We start from the raw sequence: 23856 nt of genomic DNA on the forward strand, positions 1-23856 counted from the left end.
ATTACTGCCGTAGACGCGGACACACCGACGAGCCGTAAATTACATGCGATCAAAAACGTACTAAAAAAAAAGTGTTTTTGTTCGTAATAACTTCACCCTTTTAAGTTAAGTTTCGAATATAAACTGAACAAACGAGGCACGTGGTCAAAGCATACCCATTATATTATTAAAAATCTGGGGAATTCCATCCTAATTATCTTGCAACGAATAGTACCTTCGGATATGAATTCCAGGTTTTCTAGTAAAGTGATTAAACGCGAAGATTAGTATTGAAATATCCAAAGAGATAAGGTATTCTTATTTACAAAATTGTTAATGGTTAAATTCTTATTTTTATTAATATAATATAATTACATAACATTAGCCGTGAAAGTTTTAATTGTTTTTTTGCTAAATATATTAGTATTAAAATATTATTAATATTATATATATAACAGTATTAAGAAATATTATATTATTATTTAATGAATAAACACCTCAGGAACGCCTATGGTTTACGACCGTTTTATGAGTTTGAGGCACATTTCGTACTCTCAACAATTTATGAACAGAGAATAACAATTTAATTAAAAGCAGTGGTACCTAAATATTACGATTATATTACTGATTCCACTGGATAAGTTATTGATACTAGTGTAGTCTCACTCCCCTATGATTTTGGATCCATGACAAAATAAGATGCGGTCGATAATATTGCAAGACAAAAGATCTAATTTTACGATAATAAACTGATCGTAGAACCTGTGGTTGTCCTCTCAGTCATTCCAAACTCGAAGAACCGTGGATGCATTATATCGATTTAATTTCCAATTTTCCGAAATCAAATTCCGGTTTACTGCAATCCTTCAATTCTTCTCTGTTCAAAGTCATTTTGGTTGAACAAGAATGAATAAAATTTCCCCACTGAAGGCACGAATATCTAATCATTTTAAAATAAGTGAGCCTTAAATAAAAATTACAAATATCACTTATGATAAAAATAATTATTCAACAATTCTACAAAAACTGAAATTTCTACAACCTACGGGAACCAAATTTGTATTTGGGTTTATGAACTTACAGTACTTAATGGTAACTTACAGTGTGTAAGCTCGACTGGGCATGGTAATCTTTCTATTAAGTAATGAGAAATTTTCACAAATATGAAGCAACAAGAAATCAGGACACTTCTCTTCGACAGCGAATTAGGTGAACCACAACCGCAAATCCAAGCTTACTGAGGTCAAACTGGTAGAGCCTTTAACAAACCTATAGCAAAACACAATAATAAAAAAACGGATTCTGCGTGTGCACTTCACCTTCTAGATCATAATCATTCTTTTAATGACCAATTTTCAAATTGTTCACATTCAAAATAAAGGCCTTAAGCTATCTTTATTAGAATCTATCGAAATTACCAGATAAACAAATACAAATATAATAATTCTGAATGACCAACTTAAGACAAACACCTCTCCCCTCCTCAACTTATTCAGTTAAATATGTACTAAAAAGTGTAGACACACATAGTTCACTTGAGAAAGGCACAGTGGCAATAAATTATAATAAATTTTGTGGAAGTGGTGAAAATAAAAGTTTTCATTCTATTCATTGTTTATATGCCGTTTAATGCGTTTTTTAAGTTCTATTGTCCGTTTAAACTATATAGTAATATATCGAATTCTACCTTTTTCTTTGTTTTTAATGGAAAAATAAACATATTTTCAACTAATATTGTGGTTAATAATAGTATCGTGAAAGATAATAAATAATATTAACTTGCCACAATAAACCGGCTTCAAAATAATAATAAAAATTATAGCTTTACTGACATATATTTGACACTGACAAATCCAGTGATAATTTAAAATTTTGAATTATTATGTACGTAGTCAAAATTAAGTTTAAAAATGAATTACTTTAAGCAATTTGCATTAGTTCCGATCTGTTGTGTCTTATGCAGTAGTTAAAAAATATCTGTTTTAGAGAGAATTTTTCAAAATAGTTGCAACTGTCAGAAAGTATTTGCATGTAACCTACAAAAAGGACCTTATTGAGAATATATTTATTTACATTTTATAAAGCGTACTAAAGCAGAAGTAGAGCAGATGCGTAATCTTGCATTCAGAATAGCACAACAACAACGAAATAAACAAGGTTAGTTTATTTTTATGATTTAGTAATTGAAAACGCTAATTACCTGAAATGTTTACAAGTCTACGAGTAGTATAAAAAGTTTTTAGTATCGAAAATCAAAAGATGTATAAGTATTATTTTCACATCAACTTAAATCATAATTTTCTTCCTTTCTTCTTCTTCAGCCTGTATCTATCCATTTCTGCACAAAGTCTTCTTCCATATCCTTCCACTGATTTCTCTCCTGCTCCATTCGTATCCACTCCTTTTGAGTGTATTCTGCACTTCTCTTCGTCGTTCTTGGTCTCCATTATGTAATTTTCTTAGTCAAACTTTGTTCTGTGTGCATCGCTTCAAGACCTGCCCAGGGCCACGCCATCTTACTTAGTTCTTTTAAAATGTCTCCAACTTTTGTTTTTCTTTGAATTTCCTCGTTCCTGATTCTATCTCTCAGGGAGACATTGAGCATTGAACGTTCGTTAGACCTTTATGTTATTTTATTGTATTGTACACCTTTAAAGATATATGGGATAATTATCTTAAGTGCATTTTCGTTAAAGCAGGTGTTTTGGTCTTTATCATAATGATTTGATTCTTTAAGGTTGATATCCAATAAAAATTTGTTTAATGCCTCTTCTGGTTTATGAAGCCATACGAAGATAACATTATCTACATACATAAAAACCATACTGTGAGTTTTTGGTCATATCTGTACACAATATTAAAAGTAATTTTCACTACAATCAATTGTGGTTTAATCCCAAACAAAGAAATAGTAACAAAGACAATAGAAATCAAGAAAAACTTCAACTTTCTACAAAAGGGGCATACAAAATAAAATAATACAGAACTGCATAGTTAATGATAAGAAAACCAATTCTAGATCATTTAAATCGAAAAAGGCCAAATGACACAGTTTGGATATTTAAAAAGAAAGAAGAAAATAGACAGATACTTTTTCACACAGAGAAGATATCAAATATTTCCAAGAACGATTTAAACCGATAAAATGAGATAAAATATTTAATGGAATTTAGTTGCAACGAGGTTGAGTCAAAAAGGAAGAGAGCAAAATCATGGCGATAGTAAAATGTATTTACCTGGTTAGATAAATTGGTTTACGTCAACTAAATATTTTAGTTATTTTGTGTTTTGAATTTTGAAATAACAACTTATTGTACTATGTTATAATATATTCATTTTCAAAATTTTTACTTTTTAGTGGTTAGCGTAATTTTTAGCGAATACTCTTTGTCTCAAAACCGGCCCTGGTTAAGATTCAAAAACTAATAGAACCAGTCTTTGCCATTTTCGTTTCAGGTAGAACCTTAACATTCCTTTCGTCGAAAAGGATGCCAGTATCGAAAGAACCATTGACTTTACCCACCGCAAAACTTGTAAGAGTTATGCCAAACATTAAAGTATTTAGTGGAACCTCTCACCAAGAACTAACTCAGAGAATTGTCGATTTTCTGGGTATAGAACTGGGAAAAGTTGAAACGAAGAAGTTCAGTAACTTAGAAACATGTGTCGAAATCAACGAATCAGTCAGAGGCGAAGATGTGTATATAGTTCAATCGGGAAGTGGAAATGTGAACGATAATTTGATGGAACTTCTTATTATGATTCACGCATGCAAAATAGCGTCGTCCAGTAGAGTTACGGCAGTAATACCATGTTTTCCTTATGCTAGACAAGACAAAAAAGACAAGAGCAGAGCTCCGATCTCGGCTAAATTAGTGGCGAATATGATTGCTGTTGCTGGTGCTGACCAAATCATTACCATGGATCTTCATGCTTCGCAGATTCAAGGATTTTTTGATATACCCGTTGACAATCTGTACGCTGAACCAGCTGTTTTAGCCTGGATTAAAGGACATATTGACGATTGGAAAAATTCAATTATAGTTTCACCTGATGCAGGAGGCGTAAAAAGGGTATGTTTTTTTTGTTTATTGCTGTAAGTTTATTATTATCTAATAAAAATATTGATAAGATAAAAAGGTATTATATAGTATATATTGATGTATTTTGCTTAATTGGATTTGTTATTGTTATGACAACAAATGGTAAAGGGTACGAAGCGGTAGACAAAACTCCTCCTCTCCAACTACGTTCAGGTAGGCTTAGTATCATGCGTTCTTAGAAATATAATGTAGTAATATAATGTATAACAATATATATTCATATACCATTCATACAAAGTGCGAAGAAATCACAAAGTATAACAATAGTTTCCATTTGGTTAGAAAATAAGTCGATGTTTTTGTGTATCATAGACAATTGAATGATTTGAAATATTTTATTCTTATATCCTGGTTCACCAAATCTCTACTGTGACTGAAGTCAGAAATTTGAACGCATCAGTTAATTACTCAAGTATCACCGAAGTGTTTTATCTTAGCATAAGTTAAGTAAGAAATGGCAAATAATTAAACCTGTATTACAAACAGCTTCTGTGCTTGACGGTTTACTCATTGGTTAACGTCAAATTTTTTAGTACTTCGTAAATATTTGTAAGGACTATATTTGAGTTATTCATTACTAATTTAAAAAAAAATTTGTAGTTTTTGTACTTTTGAATAAGAGTTATACTTCTTTTTATGTAAACATGTCTTTTTTTCAATGTGTCTATACTAAGTTTCGGTTCCATCGTTTTCGTGGTCTTCCTACCGATCATCATCCTATTGGGGAACCATCTCTTGCCGTCTTTTTACTACCCTATTTGTTGTTATTAAGCTTATGTGATCCATTATACTCTTCTATTTATTACCCAGTTCCTGATGTTCTCCACCTTGCATCTACGTCGTATATAGGTACTTGTAGCTCTGTCCCATAGTGTTTAAACCATCAATTGTTCTAAGTGTTTTCATCTTTTCTGCTTCTAACATCTTTTTTGTCCTCTGCGGCTCTGTTTGCTCTATTCACTTGATCTTCCACTTCTGTTTCGACCTTTTTGTAGCTAGATATTGTATTGCCTAGATATTTAAACTCCATTAATTGTTCTATTATCTGACCTTCCAGCTCCAATTTACATCTTAGTAAATTTGCTGCTATAATCATACATTTTGTCTTATTTGGGGAAATTAACATATTAAATTTTCTGGCGGTTATATTAAATTGGCGCAACATAAGTTGTCAATACTCTTTATTTTGAGAGAGTAGTATTGCGTCGTCTGCGTAGTAGATTATTTTAAGTTGTTTTTCTCGCATGGTATCCTTTTTAGTTCTTACTTTTACATCCATAATCAAGTTGAACAATAGACCCAGGGAATCCCCCTGTCTTATCCCAATGCCAGCTTCAATTATGTCAGTTAGTGCTTCTTCTATTTTTACTTTTATTGTGTTGTTTTGGTAGATATTTTCAACCCTGCGGGGATAATGTCCTTGGATTTTACCCGGTCAAGTGCATTCTTAAGGTCCACGAGACATAGATATGCCAATTTGTTGATTTCTAATGATTTCTCTTGCACTTGCCTCATTAATATACTTAGCGTCGGTGCATGATCTTCTCGACCTAAAACTTTGTTGTTCTTCTGCTAGTGCTATAATTTTATTTAGTTTATTTGTTATCACTTTGGTTGTTAGTTTTAGTGTTGTGTTTAATAAATTAATTCTTCTGTAATTTTCCGATTCGAATGGACAACCGGAGTGTGACGTCACGGCGGCCATATTGTTATTATTACTTTCCAAACAAAAGCAGAAATGCCCAATCTCAAGACTTTTTAATTTCTATTATAAAGTTAACATTTGGCTTCCTCTGCTACTTTTTCTTTTAAGTATAGTGTTTTTACGATAATACCATCATAATTCAGTGTTCTATTTCTATGAAATATAGTTTAAAAGTTTAAATTAAAGAAATTCTAACCTTACTTTATTGATACATGCATTTTATTGCTATTTTTATAAAACAACATTCTTTATTATTTACACAACCTTGTAAAATTGTTGTAGTAACTATTACAATACTTAGATATTGCAAAAAGCGGAAAGATTCTGTAAAAAAATGAAAAAATCACGAAAAATACAAATTATCCACACTAAACAAGGTTTGTTTGGAAAGTGAAACTGACAGATGTCAGATGTCAATAAAATCTACGTCATCACTCCGGCAGTCCACTGGTCTCTCTTTTTGAAGAGAGGTATTAGGATGCTTGATCTCCATTCTTGAGGAATTCTGTTTTGTTTTATTATTCTTTTGGATTAGTTTTAATAATTGCTTGGTCATATCTGGTCATTCGTACTATAGGAGTTCGTTCGGTATTTTGTCCTCTCCTGGTGATTTTCTATTTTTTAATTTTGTTAATGATTCCTTCCTTTGCCTCTTCTCCTCCTCAATATTTATTTCTTTGTTTGTTGTCACCTCTACCAAATAGAGAAAGTAGTCTGCACATGTTTTCTTGTGAATGTGTTTCGTTTTTATTAGTTCGTTCATCTCTTTTCTTTGTCCTCTGACCATTCTCCATATTTATTTTTATGTTCCGTAGAAGTCGTGTTCCATCTGTTTTGAGAAGCTCTGCCGGTGTTTCCTTTTTATTTGTCTAACTAGTTTATAGTGGTTGTATGCCTGTTGTATTTGTTGTGTTCTGTATAGTAAAAAGGTTTTCTTCTTGTCTACACATTTTATCTTCACTTCCTCTCTAAACCATGGGGTTTTCTTTTTGATATGTTATTGTTCGTTACTTTCCTCTCTCCAAGTGATTCTATTGCTTGTTAATTATGTTATTTTTGAGTTTTTCCCAGCTTTCCTCGATGTTATCGTTTTCTAATATTTCATCCTCGGCAATTTTCTCGAGTCTTCTTTTTCTGTATAAATAATCCGTGGATTCCGTATTTAGTCCTTCGACTCTGATTTTAGTTTGTGATGGCGCCGCTCTCTTAGGTGTGAAGTATTATATTACATTCTTATTTTACATCATACTAGGTTATGGTCGTTACATACATCTGCTAAGTTGAAGTATTCTTACGTCGTGAAACATACATGATTGGCAAATTTATTACCTTCTAGTTTCTTAAGTAGATTCCCTCTTATGATTCGCATTTTCTTTTTTCGGAAGTCGTTTGTTGTTATAACTGGGTATATCGCAGCCAATTGACTTACTGCACATCTTTCATTCGTAAACCGTTGCGGCTCAATTAAATTACAAATTGAAAAATTTCGGGTTTCTGTGGCGGAGATCGAGCCCGGTTCGACCGGCTTGATAAGCCAGTACCATAGCCTCTGAGCTACGGACGCCACCTTTGATTCTCTTACTATAATATATAGTATCCTATTTCTAAACTAATAGATTATTTTTAAAACTGTTAATTTACTTATAGTAGCCTCATTTATTAGAGATAGTTTCATATAATCTAATCAATAATTTTATATAATCTTACAGTCGATATTTATACAGTATTTATTCTACAGTACATATACGATATTGTATAATTAGTAGGAATTTGTCTTTCTCTCTCATCTTTAGAAGCAAATCCATCAAATGTGCAAGCAATTACTTTTGTTATTTTGGAATATACTGCTGCGTTTTTTATTTTGAAACTTCAAAATTAGATGCCAAAAATAATTAGATACATTATAAGTAATCTTCTTTCTTCTCGTATCGTATAGCATACCTTTAACATAGATACTATTTAATAATGCCACATTATTTGTAGCATATTGCAATTCTTTTTTTTTTAATATTCATAATTAAAATTTTAATTAAAAAACAAAAAAATTCAATCACATTTTTTTATCTTTTAGGTCACTTCGATAGCCGATAAATTGAATGTTGAATTTGCTTTAATTCACAAAGAAAGGAAGCGTGCCAATGAAATTGCTTCGATGGTATTGGTCGGGGATGTAAAAGATAAAATTGCAATTTTGGTGGATGATATGGCAGACACCTGTGGGACGATTTGTACCGCTGCTGATAAACTCATCAATGCTGGTGCTAGTAAGGTAAGAGTAATATTTTTATATGGTATAGAGGAAAGTTGAAAAAGATATTGTAATGTCAAAGGAGATATCAATAAAATATCCAATAAAGACTCCTATCCACCGAGCTCTCGCTAAAACCCACCCTTGTTGGGTGGAAAACAGAAAACATTTGCTAGATAATTTTGAACAAAAATGTTTATTAGCACTTTTTCTGTAAAATAATGATTTTGAATGTAAGTTATGCGCTCGAAATAAATTTTTTAAATAAAATTTGTGTCAACTTAACGGTAAAAATTCGATAACTTTTGATCAGTGTGTCCTATCGACAAAAATCAAAATGCATTTCAAAGGTGAGGAGGGAATTTTAGTACACAATTTTTACATTTTGCTGCAAATAAACTTAGTTTCTATAAAACTATTAATGAATAAACGTTGCGGAATTTTTGCCCAGCAAAGTTTGTGCGAGTTTTGGCAACAAATATGAGGCTATTAAAATATTTTTTTCTTTCTCTTCTTTAATGAGGGGGGGGGGTGGTGTTCCAAATGTTTGAAACATACCTTGGTCCTAAAAGGTGGGCAGAACCGCCTTCCAGCCTCGGTTATGCAGGACATACTGGCCACGATAATATCCTACGCCGCGCGCAAGGGTTGTTTGGATGCCATCGCCGTCAATGCCAAAGACCTACCTGCTAAAAAAACACCCTCCTCAGCGGTGAATTACCGGCCGGATCGCCCTGATTGGGCACAACACCAACACGGCATTTACCCGATCTCATTCACGCACAATTTTCACGCATTCTAGCACTTTCTCACTATGGCTGAATTCTTCTCTCTCTCTGTCTCTCACTGTTCATTTTCAATCTCAACTTTTCTCATTCTGCCTTATCTTCTTGCTTGTTATTGGGCCTTCCTTCGGGTCGCCGTTCTTCTTGTTCCTTTCTCTTCAATGTTCTCCTCACATATTTCTGAACTGCTCTCCACCGTTCTGACGACCTAAGCATCTCCTCCACCAATTTCGTGACTGATTGCACCCTACTGCCTAGCTCTCTCTCAAGCAGGCTCCTCTCACCTATCCATCTATCGCATACCAATAGAGTGTGTGAGACAGTGTCCGATATTTTACAATACAGGCATTTGGCATTTTCTGCCTTTCCAAATCTGTAAAGGTATGCCCTGAAGCAACCTGTGTGATGTCCTGTGAGCATCTGTGCCAGGAAGTAATCCAAACGCCGGTGCTCACAATCCATCCATCTTCTCAGATTAGGAATCAACGACTTCGTCCACTGCACCACCCTTCTCATCTCGTCCCATTCCTCTTGACTCCCCATTATGGACCTCTCATTTTCTTCTTTTTTTAAACGATCTGTTGGTGTGTCTTCATTTCTTCTCTCGTATATTCTTCCTCTTTCCTTCACTAGCACGTGCATCGGAATACACCCGGTGATAACTCACAACGTCTCGGCAGAGACTGTTCTGTATGCACACACCACCCTCAATGACTCTTCCTATCTGCTCGGGTGAGCTGCTTTCTGTACGCCTTTGTTAAAACTGCGGTACTCCAGACAGGCACAGCGTAGAGGACAATCTATTGCACAGAATGAAAGGCCCCTCCTCTCAGTTTTGGGCCCTCCGATGTTAGGTATGATCCCCCCAATGCGGCGGATCTCACCGCAGCTCTTTGAGTCACCGCCTTTACGTGCTCCCCCCTCCTTTCCGTTTTGACCGAGTCAACCCAAAATACTTCACGGATTTCTTTGGAACTACTCTCTTTCCTGCACATTCAAATGTTATCCCTTTCCTTTTCCTTGGTCCTTTGAGAACTATAGCCTCGGTCTCACCCGCAGCCAGTTCTAGCTCATGCATTTTTATCCATTCCTCGACTTGGCTGCATGTACGCTGTGCAACAAAGATAAGGTCTTTCCTGTCCCGCGCCACTACCAGCATAGAGAGGTCGTCCGCAAATGCGAAAGGGGTTACACCCTCTCCGTATTGTTGTAAGACCGACCCCTGCGGCACTCCAGCCGTCACGTCAACCACTACTCCTTTTTTTACCACCATTTTCCTCTCTGACAAATAGTCGGACACCAAATTCATCAAGTACATCGGACTCATTCTCTCTCGTAGAGCCTTCATTACCTCCTTTCATTTTAATTATCATTTTAACTATCATTAATTTTCATTTTAATTTGTTGAAAGCATTCCGGACGACAAACAACCGTAGGATTGGTTAACGCCCACCCCGCGTAACTCCCGGAAGACTTCCATCAGCGCATCCACCGTGCTCCTGTTCTTTCTGAAACCATACTGCCTGGGTGACAGCCCGCCTGCCTCTCGTATAATTTACCTATGCACGATAGAAGGCAAACAGGTCGATACTTGTCTCCCCCTTGGGGAGTAACACGACCCTCGAGATCTTCCAATTTGCCGTAAATCGCTGAGTTTCAAGCAGTGCATTCATGTTCCAAAAGCCACGTCGGCTCCATACTGTCAATGCGTTTCACCGCTTCTGGTGGTATTCCATCGAGTCCCGGAGCCTTTCGTATTTACTAACGATCTAAAACGTTTAAAACTGATACTGTTCGATTACAGAAGTACGTTTTTCAAAACTCCATAACTTCAGCTACAAGTTCCACCCAATGCTGTCTTTGTGTTTCAACGCATTTCAAATTCCTCATATTTCTTACCGAAACTAAAAATCAAAATTTCATCATCAAAATGTTATAGATTTGAAAGACTAGGTTCTAAAAATAGAAATTCCACAGCGACCTGTCAATGAAAATAATAACTTTTATCGACCTCATGAGAATCGTAAAAAATGTCAAAAATCGCGCAACGTATATTTATTTAACAGCTTTATAGAAACTCATTTCATTTGCAGCAAAATGGAAAAATTGCGTACGAAAGCTGCACTTTTCACTTTTAAAATGCATTTTAATTGTTGTCGACAGGACACTCTGATCGAATTTTTACCATCGAGTCGATACAAATTTTATTTAAAAAATTTCACGCACGTAACCGTCATTTCCGCTCACTTCAAGCATTGCTTCTGAAAGAAAGGTTCATTCTACAGAAAAAGTGCTAATAAATATTTTTGTCAAAATTCTTGATAAATTGATATTTTCCGTTTCACCCCAAAGAAGGGGGTTTTAGAGGGAAGCCCGGGTGTAGGAGTGGTAAACTTTTTTGCATCTTTTCTTAGGTCATGTCTCGTTTTTAGAGATCAAATCTCTGTCTACTGGACTAATCTTCAAGCAAGATTTTTAACTTAATTCATTCACTTGTTTTAATTTAAGTAAGTTAATTAACCTATTTGCTAATTGATTTGCTGATTCTATTTAAGTAGAGAAAACGATTTCTAAATTTCATAGACATAATATTAAACCAGATTTTTCTTATTTTAAAAAAATAATTATGCTCACTGCTTTGTTATAAACTATTATCTTCACTCTTCTGTATATACGACCATCATCATCATCATACAGCTTGCTGTGTCCAATGTGGAATATAGGCCTCTCCTAATTTCTTCCAGTTCTGTCGCTTTTGAGATTCATGCATTTGATTCCCAGCGATTCTTTAGACGTCGGCGTCGTCTATTTATCGTATACATGATCTACATTTGCTTCTTCTATCTGCTTGTGGTCTCCACACTGTAATTTTTTGGGTCCTCCGGTCATTCATTCTGGCCACATGGCTCCCCCAGTTCTACTTTAGCCATGCTATGCTTCATATGACATTTGCGACGCTGTGTATATACGATAATAGTTGTAAAATACTCCATATCTCACTTATTACTTTATTATTTTTAGGTCTATGCCATCTTGACTCATGGAATTTTGTCAGGACCAGCTCTTTCCAGGTTAGAAGCAGCTCCTTTTGAACAAGTCGTAGTTACTAATACAATACCGCAAGAGGAAAATATGAAGCTCTGTTCCAAGCTGGAATGTATGGACATTTCTAGAATCTTCGGGGAAGCTGTACGGAGAACTCACAATGGTGAATCCGTTTCCTATTTGTTTTGTAATGTACCTTATTAAGATATGTACAGAATAAAACGTTTTACAAAAAAATATGTTTAAATAACTCCTAATAGATAAGAAACTCATAATAAATATATGAAATTCGGCCTACTTGACTATAATATAATATAATATAATATAATATATATATATATATATATATATATATATATATATATATATATATATATATATAATATATAACTCAAATACACAAAGGTAAGTCTAATTTGGAATCATTAAATAAATATAAAACCATAGGTAGTTAGAAAGTTCAATTCGCAATTGACATAATAAATATATTTTTAGAACCAGAAGTTGTGGCTGCCATAGCTCAGTGGTTAGTTACTGACTTACCAAGCCGAATGGCCTGAGTTGCTGAGTTCGTTCCTGGTCAATTAGAAATTTTTCAATTGGCGAAATTTGGCGCCAGTGAGGCGCCACCCTTCTTATTAACAAACGGCTTTCGAAGAAAAAGAACCGGTTTCAAAATTTTCGTCAACAAAACTTTTAATGCTAACTCCATCCTCAGTATGTAGCTGTTGTAGTTTTTGCTGTACCAATCCTATGGGTTATCTATCTATCTATCCAAAAATGGTAGGGATATGTAAATTATATTGTATATTTTTTTGCTGACGCGGCCTACTAAGGACCATGAACATGTTTTCATCCTTCTCATGACCGAGTTTTCCTCTTCTGCCAGTAGGTTTTTATTTTTACGGACTGTTCCTCTGTCCTTTGTTGTGACCACTTGCTAGCGGGCCGAGAAGCTGAGATAAGGCTACGCCCAATTCGGCGACCCTTCCTGCCCAGTTTTTGGGGTTTTGTCAATTTTTTTTTTGAATGGCTGTCGCCTTTTTGTTAGTATTTTTTTATTTTGTTGGTGGCCAAAGCCTTTATTTATTTATTATTATTTTTTTTTGAAGGTTGTCCTGAAAATAAACATCAATTATTAAAATTTCCAGGGCTGCGTGCTGGGGATTCTTCTGTTGGTGGAACTACGTATTACCTAGACTTAATGTGTTTGCCAGGATTTGCTGTTTTGGTCTTTTGTGCTTCCATCAAAGGAACGCATCATATCTTATTAGCTCTGGCAGGATCATGTTTGGATGATTTTCTAATTCTGCAAACAGAATTCTGAGCTGAGATAGTGAGAGAGATAAGGTTTTTAGTAGATTTCACCTTATCTCTTAGACCTTGACAATCTTAGAGGTAACCAGGTGGAATTTTCGCTTGTTGCAAATCTTTTTTACCTGGCTTGTTCATCTTGATCATTCTTGAGGATTTATACGTTCTAGGTGACCATAAAACCTGATGCCGAAGATAAGATATTGGGTGGACTGTCGCCATAGGCAACTGGATTATTTCCTGTCGCAGGTCCTCACAGGACACGGATGTTTTAGGGCCTACTTCTCTAGGTTCGGAAAGGCTGACACAGATGAATGCCTATACTGTGGATACTCGGACACTGTAACACATACGATGTTAGATTGCAGCAGATGGATAGTGGAAAGGAACAGAATGGAGAGAGAGACAGGTGTGAATTTTGTTACAGTGATCAAGAAAAAGGAAGAGGAAAAAAGACAGCTGGACCAGCGGCAAGGGTAAGTGTGAAAGATGCTGGAAGTTAGAGCTAGAGAAGTGGGTCACACTGTATGAGTTAGATAGGCGTGAGTCAGACTGTGGGGAAGGAGGAAATGCCCGTCTGGGAATGATGCCGTATTAAGAGCGATAAGGATCTTCTACGCGCTACCTGGAATGAGACAAGGAGCCACCTTGCTGATGAATGGAGTGTGGATGTATATGAATGGAGAATGAATGAATAAAGGTAGTGCTTCGGAAGTGATGCCGGCCTTACAGCGGCCACTCCGCTTCCGGATCGCTGGATGGCAGGGCAGACGAGGGTCTGGTTTAGCAGGTAGGGGTTCGGCGTAGACTCGGCGATGAGAGGGCATTTTAAAGTACCTGGGGAACTATCGCCGGGAGTACGAAGAACGAATCCTGCACTAAGGTCAGTCAGACGGCCTCCTGGACTGAGATGTCTTTTGAAGATTCCAGACCCCCCTCTAGAAAGACGAAAAAAAAAACGGTGACCATAAAACATCATGGTAATCTCCGTTTCCCCATATCGGTAACAATGTCTTCATATAACTTATGATTGTGTATTTCAATTATGTATATACCAATTTGGTTTCGATAATAAAATTCGTTTTCTTTGGTTTAGGGAAGAGATGAATACTTAATTCTGGGATTAATGACATCGAAACACAATATGCCTTTAACGTGAAATAACATAAATAATCTGCATTAGCTCGGTTACTGCAATAGCAACTAGAGGTCGTAATCATCATCATTAACCTGAATGCGTCCACTACTGGGCATAGGTCTCCCTCAGCTCTTGCCATCTGTCTCTGTCTTGTGCGGCTTGCATCCAGTTATTGCTGACACGCTTCAGGTCGTCAGTCCATAATATAGTTGGTGGGCGTCCTCTGCCCCGTATTGCCTTTTGCCTTGGTCTCCACTCTAAAATACGTTTTGTCCATCGGTTGTCTGATAATATGGCAACGTGCCCTGCTCGTTGACAGAGAGACACCTAACATCGGGCGCTTCATAGCCATCTGAGTCATGCGAATCTTATTAACTACCTTTTTTGTGAGTGTTAATGTTTCTGCTCCGAGTACAGGTAACACACATTGGTCAAAGATTTTTCTTTTGAGTCATATGGGTAGATCCGATTTAAATACATAGTTTAATTTACCAAACGCTGTCCAGGCCAATCCTATGCGACGTGGGAGCTCACATGTCTGGTTATCTTTGCCCAACCGAATTTCATGTCCTAGGTACTTATACGATGTAGTCTGCACAATATTCCTTCCATCAACAGCAATATTTCGATTTGGCACCAAATTAGTCATTATTTGCGTCTTGTTTATATTAATCTTTAGTCCGACCTCCAAGAAAACGTGATATAATTTTTCAAACGTTATTATTGCATCATCCATACGATGGACTATGAGGACCACGTCATCTGCAAATTTCAAATGACTGAGCTTCTCTCCATTTATGTTAATACCGTGCTCGTTCAGATGTGCCTTCTTACATGTATGTTCAAAAAGCGTCGTGAATAGCTTTGTAGAGGCGCTGTCTCCTTGCCGTACTCCTCGCTGTATACAGAATTTATTTGTTTCTTGTTCAGATAGTCTTCCGCTTGCTGTGGCATTTTGGTAAATATATTTGATTATGTTAGTGTAGCGATGGTCTGTTCGGCATTCTGTCAACGCTTTTAACATTTTCTGATGGCTTATGGTATCGAATACTTTCTCGTAGTCGACAAATATGAGTGCCAATGATTTGTTGTATTCTGCAGACTTCTCTATCAGGTCCTTTATCACTAGTAAGTGGTTGTTAGTGCTGTATCCCGATTTAAATCAAGCTTGTTCTCTAGGCTGATAGAAGTCTAATTTAGCGTCCAGTCTTTTTTTTATTTTTTGTATAAAGTTTATATATGTTTGCAAGCAAACTGATAGGCCGGCGTAATGCTTACGACGAAATGCCAATTGATTCCATGTTTCATTTTTAATGAAAATTTCAACACCGCCAAACACCAATATCTTGTTCTGTCATGTAGAGTTTGTACCTACCTTCACCGCAACATTCTCTAGACTTTTTCCGAAACGTGCAAAAATATTTAAATTGGAGAAAAAATAGGAAAAATTATATCAACCAATAATGATATATGAAACATTCTATGTCATATACATATCGATTACAAAATAAATAATATATGTTATATTATTATAGTGACTTCCAAGTAGTTTTTACTCATTGTTACCGTCATTGTGGCAAAAATATAAGTTTTTATGATTCGAGGATTTTTATACTCGTCAACAGATTTATAAACCTGAACATATGTTTATGTCTATCGGTAAATTTTTTTCATGATAAAAATGATTTAAAAGAAATTAAATTTTGTTATTGTTTGTTTAGAGTTAGAGAATAAATTTAAATAAAAAATTATAGCTGAAAACAAATCGATTACAATAACAAAGCAGTAAAAGAAGTTTGTGTATGGTTTATGCATATATTATACTAATCGATAAACTGATGTAGTGTTTTCCAAACTGGAATTTAAATCTGTTTTACTAAATCTATTAAACTAAAATTAGAAACTGTTAATTATTGTATATTCAGGTACGATACTTATGCCGAACGATATTATCCATTGAAAGAGAGGTCGATAATGAGGGAAAAAGTTAGCTAATAGAAAAAAGTTTTTTTTTTCGAATTCTAGGATATACGAAACGAATGACCATCTTCTAGTAACGAAAGTTCCGATCGAGAAATGCATTAAATATAACAAAACTCTTATTCTTGTCTCTGTTGACTTCGAAAAAGCCTTCCAATCCGTAAATATCAAAACAAATGGATTATTTAGCCAAATGTAGAATAGAACATGAATAGAGGTAACGCCAGGTCGGATAACACTAATTTGCATATTCTAGCGCATCTAACAGTACAATTGATTAAAAACTACTATACAGTACACTGTGTAGTTTTTAATCAACGACATTATTTAATTGTATAAGAATCGCCTTTAAAGAAGGTGATTGGTCTTGGTAACTGAGAGCTGTGTCCACTATTTACTAGATATAGCTAAAACATATATATTAAATAAAGCTTTTTACTTTACCATCAATAAGTTTTAAATATATAGTAAAAATTTAAAAGTCCAAATCTTTTTCAATTCTGTTGTATAATTTTTTAATAGTAATACGACAATTTGCTGTTCTATGGAAATCTTTATATTTTGATAAATTTGTGACAGTTGATCTTCGTAGAAAAGGCTACTTTTTTTTATTATCCAGAGACTGTTTACTCTTCTATACGATTCTAGATACTGTCTGAGCAAAAAAGCATGTAACGACGTAAATAATAGTTAAAAATGAAATTGAAAATAATTTTACTTAGCAGCAATATTTACAAAAAACAAAATCAAACGTTAAAATGTTTAAGATATTTAAATGTCAAGAAGAGTGGTTAAAGGTTGGTAAGGGGTCTTGGAGGCGACATGAAGCTGCCGATGCTTTTGTCGTAACAAAACTCTAAGAAATGCCCACTGTTTTCCAACGAATGAGTTGGAGGTTTTAGGAATAAAACGCAGCTCTGCCAGAAAATCCTACTCTCACGTCCACGAAGACATACCATGTCGCGTAACTGTCACATAAAAACTGGAACATATCGGCTAGGGGAATGAACCCCAACAGAAAATTCGGTCCTCCGAGGATGGGATACACTTGTGAAAATTCTACAGTGCTAAAAAACCCAATGAGCCTCGGTTACCGGACGGAACTTACAGTAGACGAAAACAGCAACGAAAATGGACCATGAATTACGGAATCTGGAATATACAGGGAATTCGGAACAAGCAACAAGATATTATGCAGGAATTCGTAAATCGAAAATTAGATATAGCCATTCTCTCTGAGACCAAGAAAAAAGGAAATGAAAGCGAAAAATTAAAAGACTATGTACATTTCTTGTCAGGAGTGAGGAAGGATCAAAGAGCAAGAGCAGGGATATCAATATTTGTACACAAGAAATTCGAAAAATATATTAAATCTTGGGAAGCATACAACGAAAGTTTTATTAAAGTGACGATTCTCCTAAGAGGAACAAAAATAACAATTCTGGGGGTATATGCCGTAAATGATGACTACTCATTACAAGAAAAGGAAGCCTTTGAAGAAGACTTTAGAAAAATCCTGAACTAAATTATATGCGAAGGAGACTTTAATGCCAGAGTAGGAAAACAAGTACAAAGTAAAGTGGTAGGTATGCATGGAGAAGAAAGTGTTAACAACAACGGAGAAAGACTCATAAATATATGCCAACAATACGAGTTAAAGATTTTGAATGGTTTTTTCGCCCAGAAGAACATACATAAATACACCTGGTATCAGCACACAAAAGGTCTAAAATCGATAATAGATTATTTCATAACAAGACAACAAACTAAGTTAAGAGTACAGGACATAAAGGTGAATAGAGGAGCAAAGTGCGGCTCGGACCACTGCCTGATAATAAGGAAAAATATATACACAATTCGTAGACAGGAACCACACAGATATCAACAAAGAACACAAAGAAAAAATAGAAAGAACTACGTACACCTTAGACAATCTAGATAACGAGAGCACTCAGTTACTTTACCCCTGGAGACTAACATAAAAACTACATGAATCACATAGATCAACGACGGATGAATACGAACATATAAAAAACTGCATGAAAGACGCAGCGCTAGAAGCCTTAGGGCCACAGATACGGAGAGTAGATAAACCATATTGGTGGGATAAAGAAGTAGAAGAGACAACCATATAGGAGGGACAAAGAGCTCTGAATCCTGGAGAACTATAAAAACAATGAGAACAACGACAAAAAATCAAGTCATAATAAATAGAATACCGGAGAACACATGGGTAGAGCATTTTGAGAACTTATGAACAGAGAGAAGAGAAAAGTTTAAATAGACAAATGAACAAGTGGAAGTAGAAGGAAGAATAGACATATCAATAGAACAAGTAAAAGAAGCAGTTAAGGGAATGAAATTAAGAAAATCTCCAGGCCCAGGCGGAATACATCCAGAGTTGATTAGATATGCATCCTTAAAACTGTTGGAAATCCGACAATTATTAGAAAGATGCTTAAATGGAGAAGAAGTTCCAGAAGAATGGAGACAATCGTATATCTCTCCAATACACAAGAAAGGCACAAAGACGGATCCTAAAAACTATAGAGGGATCGCAGTGATTGCTACTATAGGCCGACTATACTCAAAAGTACTACGAACCTGATAAAAACTGATATTAAAGACAAACAACCCAAAGAACAAGCGGGATTTAGGGCCGGACGCTCCAATATGGATAATATTTTCACATTAAAAATTGCAATGGAAAAACGAGTGCAGAGAAATAGAGAAATCCATATAGCTTTAATAGATTTGGAAAAAGCATATGACAGTGTACCGATCTCCCAACTATAAATAGAAATGGGTAACTTGAAAATAAACCCAATTCTTATTAACGCCACTCAAAAATACTACGAACAAAACTTTGCAAGAATTAAAATGGGACAAGAAATCACCTCTCCTTTTCAAACAACAAAGGGACTAAGACAAGGCTGCTATCTGTCACCCATCTTATTTAAAATCTATTTGGACAGATCCTTAGTGAAATAGGTAAAAAAATGTAGAAACATGGGAATAACGGTGGAAGAAAACACGCTATTTGCTCTTTTCTTTACGGATGACCAGGTAGTAATTGTCGAAGACAGCTACGATCTTAGCTATATGGTAAGAAAAGTACAAGAAGAATATGAGGTGGCAGGTCTAAACATGAATATGACAAAATGTGAATATCTCTCAGTGGGAACAGATGAAATATGGACCTAGTCTTGGAAGACGACAAAATCAAACGCGTGCAATCCTAAAAATATTTGGGGGTCATTTTCAATAAGAAGGGAAATAGCGCAGATGAAATCAGGGAAAGAATAAACAAGGGCAGAGCAGCGACCCGTGCCTTAAACTCTCTTCTCTGGAAAAAAACAATTCGACGAGAAACCAAAAAACACATTTACGGTGGTAGTATAGTCCAAAGTATTACACTTTACGGTTCGGAAGTACGGGACGTCACCAAAACTAATAAAAACAAACTTATGACGACAGAAATGGATTATCTGAGACGAAGCTGCGGTATATCGAAACTGGAGAGAGTTAGAAACGAACAAATAAGAAACAAAATGAAAATGGAGCGAAATATCAATGATGACATAGAAAGAAAACAATTAATTTGGTTCGGACATGTTAAAATAATACCAGAGTACGTATAGCCTAGAAGAGTACTGGAATGGATTTCTCCTGAAAGAAGAAAGAGAGGACGACTACGGAGAATTTGGCGCAAAGATATTGATGAAGCAATGGCGGCAAGAGACTTAAAAGAGGAAACTGCACATGACAGAAAAACATGGAAATTAGGGGCGGAGAAGCGGCGACAGCCGTAATCAATCCGTTATCATATTATATGAATGTCAAGAAAAATTAAAAAGTTAGTATAAAATTTGCGAATAGTAGGTATGCTTCGAAATAAATGTATTTAGTATATAGTAACAGCTCTCTTATATACATTCTGATTGTACTGTGTTATCTAAGTTTAAGTAACTCATAGCTGATCTGGTTTATTCTAGTCTAGAAAACTATTTTCAAACTCTTTTAGGGATGCAACAAAATAAAGAAAAAATGGACATGCATCACATTGAGGGTATAGAAAATATAGAAACCCTGACGATGATAGAGGTAAAACAAGCATTGCGAGCACAAAAGAATAACAAGACTCCAGGTATTGACAACATCTAGTTTAGTATTGACAATATCTAGAGCTAGTAGGACAAATGCATATGTTCATAAAAAAGATTTAAAATGATGAAAAGATCCCTAGCGGCTGAAAAACCAGGAATATATGCTCAGTCTATAAAAAAGGAAACAAACTGAAATGCGAAAATTATAGCGGCATTACCCTCTGGTACACAGCCTACAAAGTTTTAACTTACATAATCAACAAACAACAGTCCAATAATTAAATGAAAATATTGTCGTGGAATGTCAAACCTGTTTTAGACAAGGAATATCAATAACTGACCAGCTACTCACAGTAAAACAAATTCTAAACAAATCGTGGGAATACGACATTGACGTCCAGAACATATTCATGGATTTCAAACATATCTACGCCTTAATTAATGGACATTAGTTATATCAAATATCAAAAATACATCCGACTAGTAAAAACAACAATAGACTCGTCAACAGTAATGGTCAAAATAAAAAATGAGCTCACTGAGAACTTTTCAATAGTCAAAGGATTAAAGCAAGGAGACGAGCTAGCGCCGACACTATTGAACCTGTCTCTCGAATATGTGATAAGATATTTGAATACGGGAAGAGGTAATCTCTTAACAAATAAATAAATATAGATTGCCGCCTATGCCGATGACATTAGCATTATGTCTCACAGAACAGAAGAGGCGGCAGAAATATATTCACAATTAAAAACAAAGGCAAAAGAGATAGCTAGAATTAATATTCAAACGACAAAAAAGATAACACAGACAAGAGCTAGGAGAAACAGATGCACAGTCAGTTGAATTAGAGGACGATATTGAAACAGAAAGTTTTATATATCTGAGACTTGCATTAAGTACTGACAACTCTACCAATTGTTCAAAGAGATTCGTTAAACGTCAGAGACTTCGATGGGGTGGTCATGTAGTGAGAATCGATACCGAAAGATTGCCGAAAAGAGCCTTAGATAGTAAAATGCAGGGTGCAAGACCAAAACGATGGCCGTGGAAAAGGTGGGAGGATGAAGTGGTAGCGGACGCCCAAAATTTGCTAGACGTGAGAACCTGGAGAAGAATGGCGTGGGACCGGCAAGGTTAGAGGCAGAGTTTGGAAAGAGAGTTTTATTCCATGACCCATATCAGCATCTTTTGATTTATTATGATTTAGTTGTGTCAATTCGCATTCGATACTCGAATATTAGTTCCCGCTCTGTTTTTTTTTGCGAACTTAAACTCTGTATATATAGATCTACATAGTAGGAGACATAGATGGAGGAGACAACGACTTAGTTTTTGTATAAACATCTAAAAAATGAACAGAAGTAGTTTTATCCAGGGATATAGCATTTCACGGCGGGTGTTTGCTGTCTGTCAGTTTGCGGAAAGGTCCTTAAAATGTGAGATGCATCTTTTAACGATCTAAAGACACAAATCTTTTGCCATAAGTACCGAAATGTACAAAATAATTGGATAATCATTCTACACTTCCTTTTTAAAGCAGTAATGATATATAAAACAATATTCTCGAAAATGTATAAATTACTACTTTAAACAACCATTAAAAATATGCCAGATCAGAATTGAATGAACTACTACATCAAAAAGATTTTTTATACATGAATAAATTAGTTCGGAAAGCGATCGATATAATTAAGCATTCATGGCATGAAGGGAGGCATACATAATTTGAATTATCTTGTCACGTGACCACCCACGAGGACACGTGCTTTAATGGGTGTAATCCTAGGTTAATTGGTTACCCATCAAACGTCTAAATCCGATACTAATACCCTACTGATTATTTCGAGCACCGCTATCAGTTTTTATATATATTTATAAAAGCATAGAGGTTGTTAAAAAGAGAGATTGATCAAATATAAAGTTATAGATTATTTAACACTAGATGATGGACTAGTTTATTTTAATTCTAAAACGTATTTAATTTTAAATCCGGAAACTAATTGTCGAAACCAAATTCAGGTTTCTGCTTTAATCTGTGCCTTCTAAGAATTACAAGGCAAAACAGACGTTGATAAAGATGTAATTAGAGACATGGGGAATCTTAAATTGCATTCCACAACATATTATCTCCTCAACTAAGCAAAAATCCTTAGCGAATTGGTTTCTAGTACTCATAAAGAGTACACCGAGATAAAAGGCAAGACAGTTAAGATTTGGTTTCACGTACCTATAGTGCGTCTGTATATCCGCTTATACGTATTTCATCCTAAAAGGAATCGACGGAGCGCTCAAGTGTCTTGGTTTGTTTATTTGTAATGAATCTTGATTGTGATTTTGGTAAGTATAGTAATTTTATTTACTCTAACTTAAAATTTATAATGAATTTTTGATAAAATATTTATGATTTCTACCTCTACTTTTCGATGGCTCTCCTTCTCCTCTTCTTTTTCTTCCCTGCGCTTCTCCTTCTCTTCTTGTCTACGCTTCTCCTTCACCTCTTCCTATTCCTGCTTACGTTTCTTCTTCTTGTCTTCCTCTTCTTGTCTACGGATCTCCTTTTTATCCTCCATTTTTAAAAACCATGCGGGGAGTCCGGACGTATCCATTTCTTTATCAGATCCTGAACTGTCAACTTGTCATGTTTATATACATTTTATGACATTCCATACATAACTAGACATTTCAGGATTTTTCTCTGACATTTTGGTCATTCTAGATTTCTTTAGTACTTCTGTTTTACCACGTGAATTTTTCTATATGTAATAAATCTCACTAATCTGTCCTAACAATATATATTTCGGAAACTCGCATTTTGTGCTGTCAAGAGGTTATTACATAAATGAGAAAAAATGTAAAAACTTTTAAACAGTTTTTTTTAGATGTAAATGTAAAAACAATTAAATCATATTTATCTTAATATACCTTGGGACAGGCCTCGTGATAAAACCCTCTCACTTTTAAACTAAAAGGGCAATAACATTTCGTTTCAATTAATTTCAACACAATAAAAAAATTATACACACTATATTGTTGGGTATTGTGTCAAGATACTACCCTTTTGGGTATTAGGAAATAAAATTTTGTCTCAGTGGAATACAATGCTTCCACCCTTTCCCCGAATCTGTGAAATTATCAACATGTGTCACTTTACAGCGCTTTGGCCTTAAATTATGACTTCATAGATTATATTACTCGTGACCGGCTGATTTTTTGCGGAGAATGTCCAGCACGTGCTATCTTTGTCGATGTAACAAAGTTGTAACTTGGAGCAGGTGATTATGGTTTATCACGCATTTATAAAAATAAAACAATTAAGGAAAAAATATATGCAAATGAATGGAAAATATCTTTAGAAAAAAGTTTCCAGGAGGAATTGAAATTAATGAAAAATATAAAGATTTTCTAAATGGTCGTAAAAATTATTTCAAATCAGAAATATTGACAAGATAG

The 23856-nt window shown here is 35.2% G+C and overlaps 2 protein-coding genes across 4 annotated transcripts in view; one reads left to right on the forward strand and one right to left on the reverse strand.

Moving 5' to 3' along the window:
* Positions 1-23856, reverse strand: part of kat80 (katanin p80) — a 270406-nt gene that overhangs the window by 87703 nt on the left and 158847 nt on the right. The gene's annotated exons all lie outside the window — the stretch shown is intronic.
* Positions 1913-12118, forward strand: LOC140436159 (ribose-phosphate pyrophosphokinase 2-like). 2 transcript variants are annotated; one of them, XM_072524865.1, is made up of 4 exons: positions 1913-2136; positions 3436-4052; positions 7859-8056; positions 11842-12118. In XM_072524865.1, the coding sequence occupies exons 1-4, from the start codon at positions 2088-2090 to the stop codon at positions 12067-12069; spliced, it is 1092 nt and encodes a 363-aa protein (XP_072380966.1). In that variant the 5' UTR covers positions 1913-2087; the 3' UTR covers positions 12070-12118. The 2 variants fall into 2 exon arrangements, with proteins under 2 accessions (XP_072380966.1, XP_072380967.1); XM_072524866.1 differs by lacking the exon at positions 1913-2136 and adding an exon at positions 3191-3218 and having other exon boundaries at positions 11842-12117.

This window comes from Diabrotica undecimpunctata, chromosome 3 (assembly GCF_040954645.1).
Source record: "Diabrotica undecimpunctata isolate CICGRU chromosome 3, icDiaUnde3, whole genome shotgun sequence".
Classification (NCBI taxonomy): domain Eukaryota; kingdom Metazoa; phylum Arthropoda; class Insecta; order Coleoptera; family Chrysomelidae; genus Diabrotica; species Diabrotica undecimpunctata.

What these genes read in the sequence shown, in the direction of transcription:
- LOC140436159 (XM_072524865.1), top strand. Translation starts at nt 2,088, where the DNA reads ATGCGTAATCTTGCATTCAGAATAGCACAACAACAACGAAATAAACAA. An exon ending in ACAACAACGAAATAAACAAG is followed by an intron (nt 2,137 to 3,435) that starts GTTAGTTTATTT and finishes TTTTCGTTTCAG; the next exon opens with GTAGAACCTTAACATTCCTT. An exon ending in ATGCAGGAGGCGTAAAAAGG is followed by an intron (nt 4,053 to 7,858) that starts GTATGTTTTTTT and finishes TTTATCTTTTAG; the next exon opens with GTCACTTCGATAGCCGATAA.